General features: G+C 41.4%; 1 protein-coding gene across 2 annotated transcripts in view; it reads right to left on the reverse strand.

Moving 5' to 3' along the window:
* LOC121292530 (inositol-tetrakisphosphate 1-kinase-like) overlaps positions 1–19792 on the reverse strand; it is a 214734-nt gene that overhangs the window by 68622 nt on the left and 126320 nt on the right. For both annotated transcript variants that reach the window (XM_041214623.1, XM_041214624.1), the window contains exons 4-5: positions 3785–3910; positions 51–168 (exon numbers count right to left, since the gene is read on the reverse strand). In XM_041214623.1, coding sequence (XP_041070557.1) covers positions 51–168; positions 3785–3910 — 244 coding nt within the window. The remainder of the gene's footprint in view (positions 1–50; positions 169–3784; positions 3911–19792) is intronic.

Genomic DNA, 19792 nt, shown 5'->3' on the forward strand with positions numbered 1-19792 from the left:
AATCATCAGCAAGCAGTTTTGAATTTCAGCAATATAGTTTAACTACATACCTTGCATATAGCCTTCAAGTCTGCGAATCAGCTCATATGACCTGCATCTATCTAGGAGGGTCCTGATTGCAGGCAGTGGATCCAGAATGATGGTCTCTGGATGTGCGTCAATGTAATCCTGAAAAAAAACCATACTTATACTTGGGCATTTTTTCCCTCAGGGTATTTTCCTACCTTCACGTCATCAAATATAGATTTCTGCCACCCCATCACCACACCAATCAGTTTTGTTTCTTTGTTGGCTATTTTCCTCAACCCCTCCTCTGCTCAATGTCTCAAGGAGTGATTGTGAAGGTGGCCCTGTCGTAGCAAGGCCGCATCATTAATGTTCACCTGGTAAGCGACTGTTGGCAGGCCACTGCCAATATCACAGCCAACCTTGCTTGATCTGCACTAAAGATAAGGTCACTTAAAACTAATGTTCCTCTCCTTACCCTCAGGGCAACCGAGGCTGGTTGCAGCAGCTCTATTATTGCCCCAACACAGGTCGGTTAACTCAGCCTGGATTGGTGTCAAATCTGGGACCTCTAGTCTGGTTCAGTGAGACCAGATGATACATCAAGCAGCTCAGGTCCCTGAGGCTCAAGATAGTGTTTCTAAAACTCAATCTTCAAGCTTGCAGGAGGGGAGAAAAGGACAAAACCCAATTACCTAGGTCAGACAAATGGAATGCATTATAAGAGAGACCAGGGTGGGGGCAGATGGAGGACCAGGGTGATCCTCAGAAACCATAGGGGTGAGGAAGAAAGGAGGTTTGGAGCTCAATGGAAATGGGCAGGTAGCAAAGGGAATGCAGAGGTAGAGGGGCTTGAGGGAGGTGATCAGGAGAATGGAGAAGCTGGACAGGATTAGTACTACATAATGGGCAAGAATGGTGACACAGGACAACAGGACAAAGCATATTGTTCCAGCCATTCCCGCTGTCTCATGATGCTACTAGGATAAACCCACACTGAGGAAGTCCAGGAACAACTAGAATAGAAGAAACCACAGGTCGGAAACATCACACCTGCAGGAAATTAGCTCCAACCTAGTTAGGGAGGAGCAAGTCACAGGAAATTTGGACTGGGAGCAGCACCCACCACCATGAAAGTGGCTTGACTGATTTTCTGTTCCTTTAAATTAATGGGCAGGTAAACTGGTGGGCTGTGTTAGGGCAGTAGCCCACTTGATTTTTTTTGGCCTGGCTACCCCCAGGCAATGAAACATGAAAACCTGTTCTCCAGAGTTCAATAGAGAAAAAAAAAAAGAGTGGAATAGGAGCCTGTGCAAACACTCAATTTCAATAAAGTGAGGACAGAGAGAGAGAGAGAGAGAGGGAGACCGCACACAGCAGTATTTTGGGAGCTTAGAAGAGACGGGAGAAACAACACCAGAATTAAATAAAATCAGCACACTTCTTAATCAAGATATCATGCCATGACTTTGGAAGAAATTAAAAGTTCAGTGTGTCAAATGCATCAGTGAAGCAGGGGGGAAAAAAATCGATAGCAATAAATCAGTGATGTTCATGTTAAAATTCAATAAACAACACACCATACAAGGTTTATTTGTTTTGTAAAATGTGGGTCAGGGCCAGAGATTTATTGCATGACTGAAGAGACATGGTGATTCAGCAAAGTGATTAAAGAAAAAATTAAGACCCTGAAGAACAGTGTTGAACTGGATCTCCTAGTTCCCATAAAGGGGTAGGGAGGCGGGAGAGGGAAGGAGTTACTGGTGAGACAAGCTTGAAAGAATTTATAACAAAGGAGATCATTGTGAATGGTTTAAAACGGTACCAGGTCTAACCCAAATAGCGATAATGCACTGCAGACTCTGGGTTACCAATTCATCCCTGAATTAGCCGCTGAAGTGGATCAGGAGAAATATAGGCCATAAAAGTGGGAGCTTCTGGAAGCTGCCTGCTGCTACAGTGCAGCATATATAACTCACTTGCAAGATTGTTTGAAGAGGACTGTAAACAGACACTCATTCAGAGAAGTTCAAGTCAATCCTGGCCACTATTGTATGGCTCCTGCAGGCCAGTTCCAGAGGACATTTGATGAACTGACCAGGAATGAGGCCAAAAGCAGCTACAGGGCTCCCCGCAAATGCGTCAACAGTGCTACAGAGGCTTTAGTTCAGAGTAGCTGATCTTTGCTGGTGGAGCACTAGGGTTACTAATGTGCTCTGTGCTTTGGGTTGGCTCCTGGTTGCTATCAGGCAACCTGTGTTGGAACTGCTCTGCTGAACATCAGGCAAGGATGGCTTGGCTGTGACATTTTTCACGGCTGAATGGACTCTGTCAAGGCTCACCACACGAATAATGGCTAGCTGGACAAGCATTGGAAGAGGATTGACGTCCATGGAATCGTATCCAACTTATGAATCATGTTCAACCCTAGAGGCGGGAATGCGGGAGGCAGTCGAGCACATTGTGTCATGCCAACGAGTAATTAAGATAAGTGAGGAAAAGAAACTGTGGTTAAATCCAATTAATTCACGGTCATTTTTTCTTCTAACGTTGAGCATGGAAATTAATTATTCAAAGGGGTATCAAATTTCATGAAGAGTATTATTTTATTAGTTTGATGCGCTATGATAGAAAATGAATCCAGCTGTGCTTTGCTTATAAAATTACAATCCTGTTTTGACCTAGGCCTTTAAATGCTTTCTGCTCAAATGTAACTTTCTGCCAATTTTTTGTCCATTTTACAGTGAAGGAGTACCACAAATAGCAAATGGACTGTACTCCCACAGGCCATGCCACTTTGTATTGTGAACGACTCAATCTCCAGAAGCACACATTTCCACAGATGTCACCAGCTGCTGTTGCCCTCACTTAAAGCTACAGCTGCAAGGCCAGATTTCCTCCCTTTCAGTTATGATCAATGTTCCCTTTCATTCTTTACTTGAGTGCGCAGGCAATTTCTTTAACTGTGTTTAAATTACCACATGTGCAAGGTACACAGTAATTCAAAGTGGCCAAACTGAGCATGGACACTCAGCTTAGTGAGAGAACATTGGCTATGAGAATTGTAGGCCTCAACATGGACTGGCAACAACAGCAAAAGTAAACAGTAGCAAACAGCGCATTATATCCCACAGCTTCCACTTAGGCACCTCTCTCACGAACACTTGAGAATATACAAGTGCTTCTATTTGCCTTTCCATTGAAGTATCATGTTCCCGAGTGTACATGTCATCAATCATAAAGGACAAGAGACTATCAGTGGCTTCCATTTTGGATTGAGGCTAGGGCCAAACACTGGTAAAATAAAACCTTTTAGAAATACATTTAATGACTCCCAGGCTCCAATCACCCCATTCCCACCTCCCACCCCACTACCACCAACCACCCCCCCACCCCCACCGCCTATCCCACCCATCAATCACTCAACAGGCCCATGATCGGTGAGTGCCAGCTTCTCACACCAATTGGAAGGTGAAAAGACACTTCAGCTATCCAATTGGATGATTTTTGACAGTTGCTCAAACAGTCTTCCCTCTCATCTCCAATATTGTCTTATAAAACTGATAAACACAAATGTTCTAAAGAAAAAGGTAACATATTTTTCTTTAGTGCTTCAATATCATCTCCAGGGTATCCAGAAGATTTGTCTTCAATTTCTGGAAACTCCAGGCCAATCCTGGAAGGCAACCTTCCCCTAATTGGGGCAGAGATGACCCCCCCCCCACTCCCCCTTACAGGCTGTGTTGGAGTCTCATGGGGGCTGCGATGGTGTCCTCACCTGAAACCTCTGAACCAGTTCCTGGGACTGTGCATCATTTTGGTCTGCCTCCAGAATTACATCGGTCAGTTTGTGGATTATAACATCAAGTGGTCCCTGCTCCTCGATGGGTTTTTCCAGATCCAGCTGCAAAAAAAAGACGGAATGAAAGGTTTTCTTTTTGTTTAAAAATTTGACTTCTCTCCTAATGACTTGGATGAAGGGACCAAATGTAAGGCTGCTAAATTTGCTGGTGACATTAAGATAAGGAGGAGGGTAAATTGTGGAGGACATAAGGAGTCTGCAAAGTGATATACATAGGTTAAGTGAATGGGCAAAAATTTGGCAGATGGAAAATGTGAATTTGTCCACTTTTGTGGGAAGAATAAATAAGCAATATATTATTTAACATGGAGAAAGATTGCAGAATCCTGAGGTACAGAGCGATCTGGTTGTCCTGGCACATGAATCACAAGAAGTTAGCATATAAATATAGAAAATGATTAGGAAGGCAAACAGAATATTGTTGTTTATTTCAAGGGCACTGGAATATGAAAGTAGGGAAGTTTTGCTATAGTTGTACAGGGTGTTGGTGAGACCACATTTTTGGTCTCCCTACTTAAGAAAAGGCATTAGAAGCAATTCAAAGAAAGTTCACGCGACTGATTCCTGGGGTAAAGGGGTTATCTTATGGGGAAAGGTTGCATTGCTTGTCCTTTACCATTGGAGTTTAGAAGAATAAGAGGTGATCTCACTGACGCAAAACACTCATGAGGGGACTCATCAGGGTGGATGCTGAGAGGATGTTTCCCCTTATGGGAGAGACTAGAACTAGGGGACACAGTTTAAAAATAAGGGGTCTCCCATATAAAACAGATGAGGAACATTTTTTTTTTCTCTGAGAGGTTTGTTAGTCTTTGAAATTTTCTTCTCCAGAGAGCAGTGGAGGCTAGGTCTTTGAATACTTTTAGGGCTAAATTTAAAAGATTCTTGATTGACAAGAGAGACAAAGGGTATAAGGAGTAGACAGGAAAGTGGAGTCCAGACCACAGTCAGACCAACCATGATCTTATCAAGCGGCACAACAGCCACGAGATATTGAATGGTCCACTCGTGCTCCTAATTTGTATGTTTGTATGTCCTCCAGACACGTGCCTTCATTATCTCACCACTCTAAACATGTTGCCTATAAACACATTGTAAGCATGTTCACATCTTTTGATGATTTACACACAAAAGGTGACCAACATGTGTCTCTAGCACACTGAACTCCGCAATCAAATAAGCTGGCTCTCCAAGCCCTTTTTAAAAAATTCTATTTGATTGTAAAGTGCATGGTGGCACAGATGAGGAATGCCAGCTTAGAAACCTCAGCCTGAGAATTCTTCCAGTTTCCTGCCAATGAAAATCACATAATACCTGCTGGTGGGGGAGAAACCTGGGCCAGGCAGAGACTCAGTAGCACTAGGTCTATGCTCCCTTTTTGGATGCAAGACATAATTCTGACAGCTGACTACGTGGGCTTTGGGGTGGTGTAGAGAAGAGGTGCAAATGCCTCTTCTGCCCTACCTCACTGTCCCGCAAGAATTTCTAGATCCATCTTTTCAGTGATCTAAATATAAAACCACTGCATGATGCAGGTGTAATTGTCATACAGGAACGTAAGTGGGACTCAGAATGCTATTTGCCAACGGCAACCAACATTAACTGCCATTAGAAAAGTGGCAGATAAAAACTGGAATTTTGATGGAATCCATGATGGAGCAGATTTAGGAATCAACCCCCATCCCAAAACTTTCTAGCCAGGAATTTCCAGGCTGCAGTTTTTAGTAAGAATGCAATGACTGGCCATGGAGACATAGCAGGCGGACTCTCTTCCCCTAACCTAGGAAAAAAAACACCCAAATGTAGCAAGTACAAATGGGCTTGGGATTAGGGATTGATGATAAAAAATGATCATTCCTCTATTGACTCAACAGTTAAGTATACCGAGCAGAGTGATACTTAACCAGGATGGTCCTACACCTGATCCTAGGCTATCAAGTTAGCTGAAATAAAAGCAAAATATTGCGGGTACTGGAAATCGGAAATAAATATGGAAGATGCTGGGAAAACTCAGCAGGTCTGGCAGCATCTGTGGAGAGAGAAACAAAGTTAATGTTTTGAGTCCGTAAGAGAGTCTGAAGAGTCAAATGGGCTCTAAGCATTAACTCTGCTTCTCTCTCCACAGATGCTGCCAGATCTGCTGAGTTTTTTCCAGCATTTTCTTTTTTTATATAATCAAGTTAACTGATCTGAGCCAAGGCAGTTTAGTTTGAGAGTGAAGCTAACTGGAGAGTTCTTTCAAAGAGTTGGCACAGGGCCAAGTGGCCTCCTTCTGTGCTCTAAGATCCTGTGAGCATTGTAGCGTGAACAGGATAAAGAGGATTTAAAGTTCTGATGAGACCAAATTTGGGTTTAGTTTTGATGCCTAATAGGTGGTAATCGCTGCGCTTACACATTAAGGAGGGCCACTTGGACGAGTTACTAAAAAATTGCAGTTGGGAAATATAGCTCAACATAAACCACTGCTGGTAGGAGAAGGCCAGCAAATTGGAAGAAGCTTTGGGGGGGGCGGTGGGGGGTGGGGGGGGGGGGGGGGGCGGGGTAAGAGATATCAAAACTGAGACAAACTGCTAGAGGCTACCCAGGTAGCAAAGATCATAGATGATGGGAAAACTCTAATAATAGTCAAAAAAAACAGCAGATTCAGAGTGGTTGAAGTACCTCATCACTTGTTACTAACACAGGTTGGAGCAGGACTGTTCCCAAAAGAACTGGTGAATAGAGCAAGAGGGTGCTGTCAAAAATCCCTTCACAGTTTGATTAAAATCTGAAGCACTTGGTTGGTAAAGTAGCAAAGTGTCATTATGTTAGACACTTGCAGGTTGACGCCAAACCTTTAACAATATCTGCAGAGGGTCATTGAGCTGCATTACAATAACCTTTGGCTGGTTTGCAGATCATCATGTTACTATATTAAAGTTGACATTGTAGACTGATGTGCTGAATCAGTGCCAACAGGCACAGCATGGGGACCTGAGGGATGGTGCGTTTCCACATTTATCAAAGTGAGCTGCACCTTGGTGGGAATATAGAAATTGTTTAGTATCAGCAGCCTGGGTGGCAATTTAATGTAATTTTAAAGCTGAGTGCTGCAAAATGGTTCAGACAGGGAACAATGAAGACTTGGATTATGAACTAGGCCATGAAATAATACTCAAACAAGATACAGGTACACAGTCACTATAATGGATTTATGTATTTGCATGGCTTTTGCTCCTCTATTGCATTGGGGAGTTTTACTACTTTAAGGTTTCTCTGATTCTTTGTTCTTTTCCCAAAATTCTATTATATCATTTTTTTTCCTGTACTAAACCACAGCTCCCACTAATTCTCAAAACCTGTGGATGCCCTTGTCATCTCTTGGCAGTTTGCAGTTCCTCCCAATTTGCTGTCGGCATTATACTTTGATATCCACCCCTTAATGTTTAAATCCAGACCTCTCCAGAGGTGATTAGCAAACAGTGTTCTCTGCCATAAACTGCTGCAGAAACCATGAATTCTTTTAAGATGTAATCAGGCAGTCACTGGAAACAAAAGAGGAGTATGATATGGGGAGCAAGGCAGAGAGGGGGACCAGGCTAGGTAGTTTATATGAAGAAAAACACTTGCAGAGGCCTATTTCTACACTGCAACATTCTGACATTAGTAAAATTCATATTTTGTTTTGTTCAAAAGCATCGGCAATTACTAGCACAATAATGTTACTATCCATTCCTCTGCTCATCTTCATAAACTAGCAACATCACAAGTGAAGCAGCTGCCTTTCAGTAATCAGAATTGTACTCTTGAACGTATAAGGTCACTAAAACTGATCTGCACCGATCACTACGAACAGTAGGCTGTGGTTTGAAGATGCAGATTTTGACTGTTATAAGTGAGTATAGTGGTCTGTATTACAGGATTCCATTATACTCTTGTATGTTTTTCTTAGAAACTTAAGATTTTCAAAGATAAACACGGCAGCATGAGAAACACAATTGAAGAATAACAGGCTGAAGGTAGATTAGCGTACTTGTGTGGTAATAACAGCAAATTGGGTGGATGCCTGCGAGTTATAAGAAGAATTTAATGAACATTCACACATACTGCACCGACTCTTTGCTACTGAGCTTCCCAGGCACGATAAGGCATACCAGTCTTTTAGACATGTACCTAGCCTCCCTAGTCCAGTAATGTTCTAAATGTTGGCAACAACTGTCAACTGCTAAGTGATCTATTGCCTTGGTGAGTCACCATGCACATGACAGCATTGATGACACTGACTGGAGTGAAACAAGCAAAAAGCACACAACATTACTGGAGGTGCAAATGTGCTCTATTTGGGAGCTGCAGAGGAAGTGCCCATCAGGTTATCTAGTACATAAAAACTGCACCCACACTGAAATATTCAATCGATGGGTTTCTTTCCCCATGACAACCAGATCACATGGGCCTGTCTCTGGGTAGAAGTTTAGTATCACCACCAGCCCCCTAACTTTTTGTTTTACCTTAAATTAAAAGGGGACATTTTAAACAGAGCTGTCTTGTAAAGCCCAACATTCACAACTCACATCAATAGAGAAAAAGTCAATTCTTAAAGGTGATGGTGCAACTTTTCTTCTATTGAGCTGTGAAATGCGCAGTTACTATGCTACACAGATATTTGATTCACCAGATGATTAGACTGCTTTAGGGAATGCATTTATTTTCAATGTTTGAAAGGTGTTTTTATGTTTTGTTATTTCCCTTCCCCAGCTTTCTTGAAAGCACTAACTCTCACCGGGACACAGTTCCATTGGGGAATCTTCATACCTCACCCAGCTGCTTGCGAGTTTTAACAGCAAATATCAGTAATCAATGGAGAAATCAAACCAAGTTCAATGCTGCTCGCACTCAGTAGTCACTTCCAGCTATAGAACAGAGGGGTTGGTGGGAAGTAGGAAAGCCCCAGAGCCCCTCTCTAACTCCAGGGGCTCTGCTGACAACTGTAGTGACCAGCTGCAATCAGCTAAATCAACCCAGCTTAGGGACCAAACTTGACACTGGAGTCATTAAAATGGTTTTAAATGGCCGCAGTGCAGCCAAACTCGCAATCAATATAAGTTGGGAAATAACACAAAGTAAAACACTGGGGATGTAGAAATCTGGAATCAAAACAGAAAAACTGGAAATATTCAGCAGGCCAGGCAGCATCTGTGGAAAGAGAGGAACAGAGTTAACATTCCAGGTTGAATGAAAGGTCATTGACCTGAAATGTTTCGTCAGTAGGGGGTCCTCCACCTGTTGAGTATTTCTAGCATTTTCTGTGGTTATGTCGGCATTATTTTTATATAGCTGTTGGTCAAGCAGCAATGATAGATGGTGTCACACTCGCCTGCCAGAGGTCGTCCCCAGGCATTCCAACTGGTGCCCGAATATATTTTGAAGAAGTTCAACACTTCAAGCATGAAGGTTAGATATCCCTCACTATGGTATTTTAAAGATTTGTTTGTGCTTCAGGAAAAGGTCAGTAATGTCATTTATTTCAGATCTGCACAACAGTCCTGTTGAGCTTCCTGTTTAACTCAAGCGGAAAAAATTACCTGCTCGACTAGCAAATACCAAAGTTGCTGCACCAAATTTCTACCACTGGATGTCATAACTGTGCTTTTCAATATTGTATTGTAGGGTGCTATAACACACTGGCGATTATGTGCCAGCAATAAAAGGGTGCTGCTGAAAGATTTTGATCCAAGTACTTGCGTGAATTTGGGAGGAAGCAATGCTAAAGGAATAGCCGCAAGTCATTCAGCTCCTCAAACCTATGCCACCATCCAATTAGGTCCCAGCCGATCTGCATCTTAACTCCATTTGTCCATCTTGTTTCGAGATCCCTCAATACTCTTAGTCAACAACAATCTGCCACGTTAACTTAACTAAATCCTCACTTTAGCAGCCAAGACCCTCTGATGATTCTAGTCAAATTTAATTGAATGGGGAAGTTGGAAGATTTAAGGAGACAAAGTGATTTCTGGCTATTCTGGCTTGGAAAAATTGAGCCATTTGCCTTCTGTATGAAGAGAATAGAATAAAAATGGATTACTGTAAACAGCAGGAACTCAGAAGGATTAAAATCATTATGCAGTATGCTATTGAGTCTTTCTACTGAAACAGATATTAATCTATTGATCTTAAAAGTGTGGCACCCATTTATTTTTCCCTGTAAATCACTTTGGAACTTGCTTGTGGAGCTGGAGGGGGCCTTACAGGTTAAAGAGAGCACGTCCTTATATCTGTCAGAGCTTCAGTTCAAACATTCCAATAGCAGTTGCAAAGTTTCTGTTACAAAAACAATCCCAAAACATCTCTAGTAAAAGAGCCTAAGTAATAGAGCTTCTCAAACTGTGGTGTGGGTTTTGCATTTTTCACTACCAAATTGTTTCTTCCACCTCCAAACTCTACACCAGTTGGTGACATAAATGTAAAAAGCTGTACGTGTGCAGTTCATTGTAAAACGTGAGCTTATCGTTGTTTCATAAGGACACAATCTTTAAAAAAAATTGTATTCAAATAGCACCTCATCAAATCTCTCCAAAAAATCTTAAATGTGCTTCAAGAATGTAATCAAATGCAACAGCCATTTTGCAAACAGAATGTTCCAATCAGATAAATTACCAGTTAATCTGTTTTTTGGCAGAATTAATAGGATATCGTGTTGGCCCAGTCACTGGAGAATTCCCTTCTCTTCTTTAAATAGTGCAGAGGAACTTTTTAAGTCCATCTGAACAGACAGATTGAGCCTTAGTTTGATGCCTACAGCTGAACTAGTACAGCTGAAACAATACAACATTCCTTTAGCGCTAAACCGAGATATCAGCCTTCAATTGCCTGGATTATGAAGCAAAAATAACAGCAAGGCTATCGCTCACCATTAGTATGGAATAAATTGGACAGCAACCTACATTCACAGTTAAAATGTGGAAATCAGGTGCCCAATTTGACCTGCTCCTTCATAAGCTTCACTTCACCAGTACCTCAGGAGAGATTTTACATTCAAATACATGAAGGGCAGGAAGTTGGGTACTTAGAAACATGCAGAATAGGAGAAGTAGGTCATTCAGCCTTTCGAGCCTGCTCTGCCATTTAATGTGAGCATGGCTGATCCTCTATCTCAATGCCATACTCCTGCTCTCTCCCCATAGCCCTTGATGCCTTTAGAGTCTAGAAATCTATTTCCTTCTTAAATATATTCAGTGACTTGGCCTCCACAGCCTTCTGTGGTAGAGAATTCTCATGTTCACCACCCTGAGTGAAGAAATTTCTCCTCATCTCAGTCCTAAAGGCTTACCCCATATCCTGAGACCCCTTGATCTAGAACCACTCACCCCCACCAGCCAGAGGAAACATCATCCCTGTAATCCAGTCTGTCCAGCTGTCAGAATTTTATTTGTTTCAATGAGATCCCCTCTCATTCTTCTAAACTCTAGTGAATACAGGCCTAGTCGACCCAATCTCTCCTCATACAACAATCCTGCCATCCCAGGAATCAGTCTGATGAACCTTTGCTGCACTCCTTCTATGCCAAGTATAACCTTTCTTAGGTAAGGAGACCAAACTGCACACAGTACCTCTAGGTGTGGTCTCACCAAGGCCCTGTATCGCTGCAGTAAGACATCCTTGCTCCTGTACTCAAGTCTTCTTGCAATGAAGGCCAACATACCATTTGCCTTCTTAACTGCTTGCTGCACCTGCATGCTTGCTTTTAGTGACTGGTGTACAAGGACACCCAGGTCCCTTTGTACATCGACATTTCCCAATCTATCGTCATTTAAATAATACTCTGCCATTCCGTTTTTCCTACCGAACTGGATAGCTTCACACCTATTCATGTCATACTGCTTCTGCCATGTATTTGCTCACTCACTCAACCTGTCTAAATCACTTTGAAGCCTCTTAATAAGCTCCTCACCATTCACATTCCCATCAAATTTCATGTCGTCAGCAAACTTGGAAATATTAATTTGGTTCCCTCATCCAAATCATTCATATATATTGAGAGTAACTAGGGCCCAAGCACGGATCCCCACAGTACTTCACTAGTCATCACCTGCTACTCCAAAAAAGACCCATTTATACCTATACTGTTTCCTGTCTGCTAATCAGTTCTCAGTCCATGCCAATATAGTATCCCCAATTCTATGTGCTTTAATTTTGTACACTAGCCTTTTATCAATAGCCTTCAGAAAATACAAATACACCACCTCCACTGGTTCTCCCTTACCTATTCTGCTAGTTACATCCTCAAAAAAACTCCAGTAGGTTTGTCAAACATGATTTACCTTTTATAAATCCATGTTGACTTTGTCCAATCCCACTGATCTTTTCTATGTGTCCTGTTATCACATCCTTAACCACTAACCACTAATGAAACACACTTAAAGGCGAAAGTAAATTTTCAAAGTCTTAGTTACTACCAAATAATCCCTCTAGCCCCAGAACATCAGTTTTACAAGTGTGGAATCTCATTCCTTCAGGTTTTAATCATTGTTGATATTTTTTTTTAAGTTTTACTTTGTTTCCTCTATCGTTCAATCCCATATTTCTTTCCCTCGCTATTTCACTTTCTGCACATGACTTTACATGGAATTAAATATTCTAAATGATATATTTCCTAGTTTAGTCTCTGTATGGCTCAGTGAGGATTTTTCAACCTGACTGGTTACAGAGACACACTGTTGCATGCCCTGTTCACGCAACTGCCAGATGCTCTGCAGAGGGTGTTGTGCTGAAATGGCTCTCTAATTACCATAGGTTGGCATGCAAATGCCCATTAAAAAGTCTGCTTTAAGCTGCAAGTGTAATGAGCAGCAAGCAGTGTTTATCTGCCACTGGCCACACTTAGGCCATCATGTGCTCAAGTCCCACAGTGGAACCTGAGCTCTCAGACTTCTGATTCAGAGTTAAAATTATTACCAGGTTAAGCCACATAGAACCGGGGCTGCCCCGAAATGTATGAAAATGGATGGTTCACTATTAGCAACAGTGCCATTATTAAATGTGAAACCCAGAAGGTTATGACACCAGATCTGAGTATCAAGAACTGCCAGGGGACACTAGGAAAAACTTTTTCATCCAGAGGGCATTGGGCATCTGGAATTCACTGCCTAAATTGGTGGTTGAGGCTGAAACACTCAATTCATTTAAAAAGTACCTGGATCTGCAAGCAAATTTCTATAAGCTGCAAGGCTATAACCCAAGTGCTGGAAAGGGGGATTAAAAATGAGCGGTTAGTTTCTTTTTTTTCCTCTATTTTTAGCTGGAGCGGACACGATGGGCTGACTAGCCTCTTTCTGCACCATAACCTTTCTATGGTTCTATGAATTCCTACATCAAGCACGTATCTGTTGAGCTACATGAACAGAGAGCAGGGAACACCAGACATACCACCATTCCCAACCTTTACATCTTAAGTTGGGAGCCTGTGATCCATGATTGTAAATAAAGCTGGATTGTGTAATCTAGGGTTTTAGCTATTTATCAGCTGGGTGCTGCAAACCCAGAATAAGCTGAAGAGAATCTCCTCAGGTTAACTGTACACATAGTTGTACTCCAAAATCAGAATAAAAATGGATTCACGTTACATGCAAACTGCCAGTACAAAGCCACAAGGAAATCAATCCCCTTTTGTAAAGATGTCACTGGTAACCTGCCATTCAAAAGGCTGCCCCTGCAGTGACAAAGGCTATTCAATTTTATTCAGACTTCATAAACTGAAGCACATAGCAGCGGCCCTCAGTTGGTTTGATTCATTTCTCTATTGTTTTCTGATAATGAAAAAAAAGACCTAATAGCAGAGCATCAATCATCACCCTCTGGAAAAAAGTGGCTAACCTGCAAAAAAAAAAAGTGGCCTTGCCAGGTAAACAGCTTGCAGCCAGGATCCTTCGAAAATCCAACAGCACAAAGTAAAAAGACTCCAGCACTATGCAAGCCTGCAAATGCGTGCTGATGGTGTTGGTGCTCAGCACTGGAAACATGCTTTGAAGAACTGATTAACTTTGTAGGCAGTCAATGCAATCTGAGGTTTCTGTTGGCCCCAGATCCTTACATTTGCTAAGAAATGCCTCAGTGTGAAGAAACAGCACTGAATGCCAGTGCAATCAAGTAGGCATATCAAGTACAAATTTTTAATAATGTTTTAAAGTTACCAAATGCTTTCTCCCCACATACTGCACTAAATGATACAATTTTAAAACCTTGCCTCTGCACAAGCTTCCTAACTATAAATCCTTTCTTCCTGCTGTCACATTTTTGTCGCATCTGTCAACTTTTTCCATCAAATTCCCTTGTCCCTCATGATTGAAACTGCCCATACAACCTTGTCACACTGCAATTACACCCTCCCACCAGTGATGTTGTTGTTCCTCACCCCTGCATCTCCCAGACCCTCAGCCTGTGCTGCAGAGAAATTCACTTGTGGTCCAACCAATTCTGTATCTCTTCTCTCCAAATTGTGCTGAATTTTGAAATTGAAATACAAATGAAATAAAATGAAAGTATTGTATAAAAATAGGGTATGACAATAAAATTGAGAAAGATGTTTGGTTGTCCTGGTCCAATTATTCCCCTCCCTCTAGTCCCACTTCACCAGAAGATCACCACACTTGGTCTCGACTTCCCACATGTGTTGTCATGGGAGATCCACTTGCAATCAGGTTGTCCATCCATCCCTTTGACAGCAGAGATGGTGTGCAAGCTGACCTAAGGTTATGTGGGATAACTGACGCTGATAACTAAACACATAACAAGAGCATCTCTTGACTGAGCATTTATACCCACCTGTTTATTTGAGAGATATGGGAAGGAAAGAAAAAAAGTTTGCATTAATAGAGCACCTTTCACATCCTCATGGCATTCCAAAGTTCTGCACAGTCAATAATGAACTTTTAAGGTGCAATCAATTGTTGTAATGCAGGAAGTACAAGAACTGCTTTTTTGGCACACGGCTTCATAAGCAGCAATTGAGATAAATGAGCAGATGGCATTTTTTGGTGCTGCTGGTTGAGGGATAAATGCTGGCCAGGACATTGGAAAAAAAAGCAGGGAATCATTTCATACAGCTCTCAGAGATCTTTTACGCCCACAATATCTAACATTGGGGCTTTGGTTTTATGTCCCATTTGAAAGACAGCATTTACGAATTACATACAAACATACGAATAAGGAGCAGGAGTAGGCCATTTACGCCCTCGAGCCTATTTCACCATTTGATAAAACAATGGCTGATCTGATTGTGGCCTTAAATAAATTATGTCCCTTTGTTCTAGTCTCTCTCAGAAGGGACATCACCCTCTCAGCATTCACCCTGTTGAGGTGACAATGTAATACCCCCTCAGTACTGCACCGAAGTGACAGCCTAAATTGTATACTCAAGTCCCTTTGGCGAGGCCTGAACTCAGGACCTTCTGACTCAGGAGCAGAATGTGACGCCACTCAATGGAGGTTGAGTCATAATTATAAAGCTATAAATAATGTTTATCTCCATCTCTGGTTTTAAGGGGTTAAGTATATTAACAATTATCTTATGGTGACCAGTATATGGAGATCCTCTATATTGCTCAGTGTTTATCAAAGAGACATAAGCATACTATAAGTATGAATGCTATCAAATATTCTGACATTTACAAAGTCCCAGCATTTCACACCATAATATGGATGCTGTCAACATTGGATTCATCATTCCAAATGCTGATTTAGGATCCCTACCCAAATATCAAATCCATACTAGATCACAGTAGAAATCTCAGACATCATTCAGCCTTGCTTAGATAGTTTTATAAATCATTCATGTTCCACACATCCAGCTTTAAACTGGCATGGTCTTTGCATACAGGCCCTTATCTTCTATAATTCAGTTGCAAAGTGGCAAATTTGCTAGCAACTTGTTTTGAAAGGGTTAGCGAGCACAACAATGTTCCCACAAGAATTTGGTTGCTAAGTAGTAGGTACCCATTTACGGCAATGAGTCATTTGCAAACAACTAGCTCAAAAAGAAACTCAACTGCAGTAATTCAATAATTGGGACTCTATAATCATAGGTTCTTAAATTTTTGTTTGAAGGACAATTAGCTCCAAAGGTGGTTTATATTCCAGACTTATTCACATATATTAGAGTTGAGTCTCCCCAAACAGTCACTTTGCATTATTACCAGCTCCCACAGACATCATCATCGGCCAGTTTGCCTGTGCTGGAACTCAACCAAGGTGACACACACAAAGCAAAGACAGATGATGTCAAAGGGAAGAACAGAGAAGGACAGAACAGAAAGACAAAGAACAAAAGTACAGAAGAGAGGAAAGAAAGAAAAGATGTATCAGGAAAAAAGAGAACACAAAAGAAGAAGAGAATGAAAAAGAGAAACAGACAGGAGAGAAAAAGCAGCAAAAGAAATAAAGAGATAGCAAATGAGAAAGAGAATGAGAGAGCTGAAAAAGCAAAGAACAAGAAAGAAACAAAAAGGAAAGGAGGGCAATAAAGCAAATAATTTCTTTCTTCTTACTGCACCTCCACTCCCAAGTGTATTGTCACAGGATAGGTATGGGAACTCTGAGCATCCAAAGCGTAGGGCAGTCCCATTTGTAATGATTTCACTAGGGTAGTAAGGAAGGAAGAAAGATGGCCAAAGATGTTGTCACCTGTCCTATTGTCTCCTATCTTGGTTTGGTGTCAACCATTGTTTGATAATGCTCCTGTGACTTACCATGGCAGGTTTTACTATATTAAAAAAGGTGCTATATAAATGCAAATTGCTGGTGTAGGACACAAAATTTTCTGACCACGAAATACACTTTTCATCATAAGCATCTCAAAATTATGGTTCTGGCCAGAGAAAGCATTTGGAGCTAAACAACCTTGGGGCAAAGTAGTTGGAGTTTAAGGACCATTGACAACGTCAGAAATACAGATCCCTTTAAGGGTAAACTAGGACAAGCTTCAGATTGAATTGAGAGCAGGTGATGCTCATTGAAGCCTGTATTTATGCTTTTCCCCAGTAAGAGAGTTCTTGCTTCCAGACAGGGAAAGGATCCAGAAGGGAAGAGTGGAAACTGAACTATAGTTTAACAACAAAACAGTTGTGATTCACAGAATGTCTTCTGCTGTCTGATTTGGTAAATGGATGCCCACCTATTAAACATCCATCACTGCTGGATCAATAAATGCTGACCTAGCCAGCGACACCCACGTCCCATGAATGAGCAAAAAAAAAAATAAATAAATAAATTGGGGTTGATGAATTGCAAAAATAAAAGGCCAAGAATACAACATTGAGATAACAGCCAATTGGCTTCAGCCAATTTTGTTTAAGTGTTTTGGGATGTCCTGAGGTGGTGAAAAACTCGCAATAAACTTGCACTCGTTTTGTCCACATACCAAGGGCAAATACAATAACTGTCTCAGTGTTGGCCCAGTTGCAAATAGGTAATGAACAATCCAGGAAGAGCATCTTCTGGTCAGAAGCAAATAACACAGCGAGTGCCTTTACCCCTTGGGCCATCGAGGCAATGTTGTTACTGGCACTTTGAGGATTCATTGAATAAGGAACACATCAAATTTTTCAGTTCAATATTTTTACCTTTTATGGGCAGAATAACAGTTTGTTTTTTTTTAAAAAAAGCAGCTCATTTTCCCATATCTTTTTTGAATCACACACAGCATTGTAAATGGATTGAAACTGCCAGAGAGGCAAACAGTTTAAAATGAACTAGAAGGGTAATCTATTTTAAACAAAAGTCTAAACATGGAAAGACAGTTAACATTTTTACAATGACAAATGACACAGTCTATTACTGGATACTTAAATATGTAATATTTAGGCTAATGTCCTCATTCATTCTTATTGTTGTACAGAGCTTTCAGCTTTAAATAAATGAACCTGAGCCCATTTTCATTAATCCACCCCCACGGAAATGGCGGGGGGGCGGTTTGGAAATGAAAGAATTTTAACGATTTCGCTTTCGACAAACTTAAATCGATGACCGTGCCCAATAAGGTCGTTCTGTAACTGGTGATGGAGAACAAGCAGCTCAAGGTGTTTTTATACCACAGGAGTATGGACAACTACAGAGCTCCTTCCCCACCGTCAACACTCCATGCTGTAAACTACCACATGCCCTGCTGGCTCCACAACGTCTTACAGTTTAAGACTCAGTCATCAGGACTGGAGCTTTCATTGAAGTATGGGGAAACGAGATGAATCAGAGCAAGCATGGAACCTGTTTGGATTAGTTGGGCTCCACTTGCAAGAGAACAGTTCACTGGCATGCACTGACAAAGCAAGAAACACAGCATTCATTTACATTAGATGCAAGGCAGGAATTAAAACAAGGCTTCAGTTGGCCAAGAGCCACTGAAAAGTCCACAATAAACACACTGCCTCAGAAACCACTCATTTTTCTGAATCACAATTCCTGTAGTGACGTCAAGGGAGTCCCACACAAGAGACTGAACATAAATGGAATATATCCTCACCAGCAAGCAAAACATCCACAGGCCACAACCAATAAAAAACTCAAAGATGCCAGCTTATTGCAACACATCACTTCCTTGCAAGACATCCTATTTACTGCAGCACAGGAGAAAGGCAACACCATCTTGTTCATGACAGATGCAGAGGATTTGAACATCAGCTATGAATTATTATTGAAATAACTATACTGCTAATGTTATAGACCCCCATTCAGCTGAGTTCCCCTGAGAATGTCACTTTCAAATGGCGCCTCATGATTTAGTGGCAGATCAAAATCAAGAGTACAAAATATCTAATGTATCGCAACAACAACCTGCATTCATATAGTGCCTTTAAAATGTAGTGAAGAGTCCAGGGATTTGACAACAGCGTTATAAAGAAATAAGTTTGACACCAAGACTCAGAAGGAGATATCAGGACAGATGAGGAAATGTTTGGTCAAAGAGGTGGGTTTTAAGGAGCATCTTAAAAGGAGCAAGATGTAGAGAGTGTGGTAATTATGGTTTTATTTAGTGTGTAACATACCTTTAAGAATAATGATCAAGGAAGATCACATGATCTTAGTACCCAATAGGAAAGTAGAACAGGATACCTCTCCAGTTAATAGTCAGTAGTGTCGAGATAGGGTTTGAAGTGAAAGCACACGTGTAGTTGCTGCCAAGTACCTTTGTAAGTAAACAAGGTTTCCACCTAAGAAGCGTCTACTGATCAATCTGTAGTACCAACTCGGCCACCTCTTACAACAAACTGGCAACAAGGACCCACAGGATCCAGAATAAGATTCGGCACAGAGACTCAAAAGATTTAGGGAGAGGATTCTGGAGCTTGGCATTCAGCTAATGGTGGAGTGATTAAAAATTGGGGATGCGCTGGATGTCAGAATTGGAGGTACAATTGTCTCAGGAGGGTTGTGGGGTTAGAGGAGATTATAGAGATAGAGAGGGCAAGCTTTGAGGAATTTGAAAACAAGGATGGGGGTTTTACAACTGAGGCATTGTTAGTGAGCACAGGGCTGCTGGGCAACGGAGTTATTACAAAACTTGCATGTGTGTAGCATCCTTAATGCAGTAAAATATATATCAAGGCACCTCACAGGAGCATGATGAAAATTTGAAGCAAAACCACATTAAATGTTTTTCCTGCATGCACATAAACCAGCTCAAGTGAGCCATGATACGCTGTCTTGTAGCCCAACTGACAGGTGACAAGACTGGTAGGTTTGAGTGATAGACAGCCCAGGGATTTAAGATCAGCTGACGCAATTCAGCTACAGCTGCTCAACACACATTGGTGAGGTTTTCTGATGTGAAAACATTCAGTTCAAAAATACCACCTTTCTTTTTAAAAAGAGAAACGCAAAGCTGCACAACAAAGTTCAGATTCCAGAAAGCTCAGCTGAGGATTGTCTTTTTTCAACTGGCATAGTACGAACAAGCAT

This window comes from Carcharodon carcharias, chromosome 20 (assembly GCF_017639515.1).
Source record: "Carcharodon carcharias isolate sCarCar2 chromosome 20, sCarCar2.pri, whole genome shotgun sequence".
Classification (NCBI taxonomy): Eukaryota; Metazoa; Chordata; class Chondrichthyes; order Lamniformes; family Lamnidae; genus Carcharodon; species Carcharodon carcharias.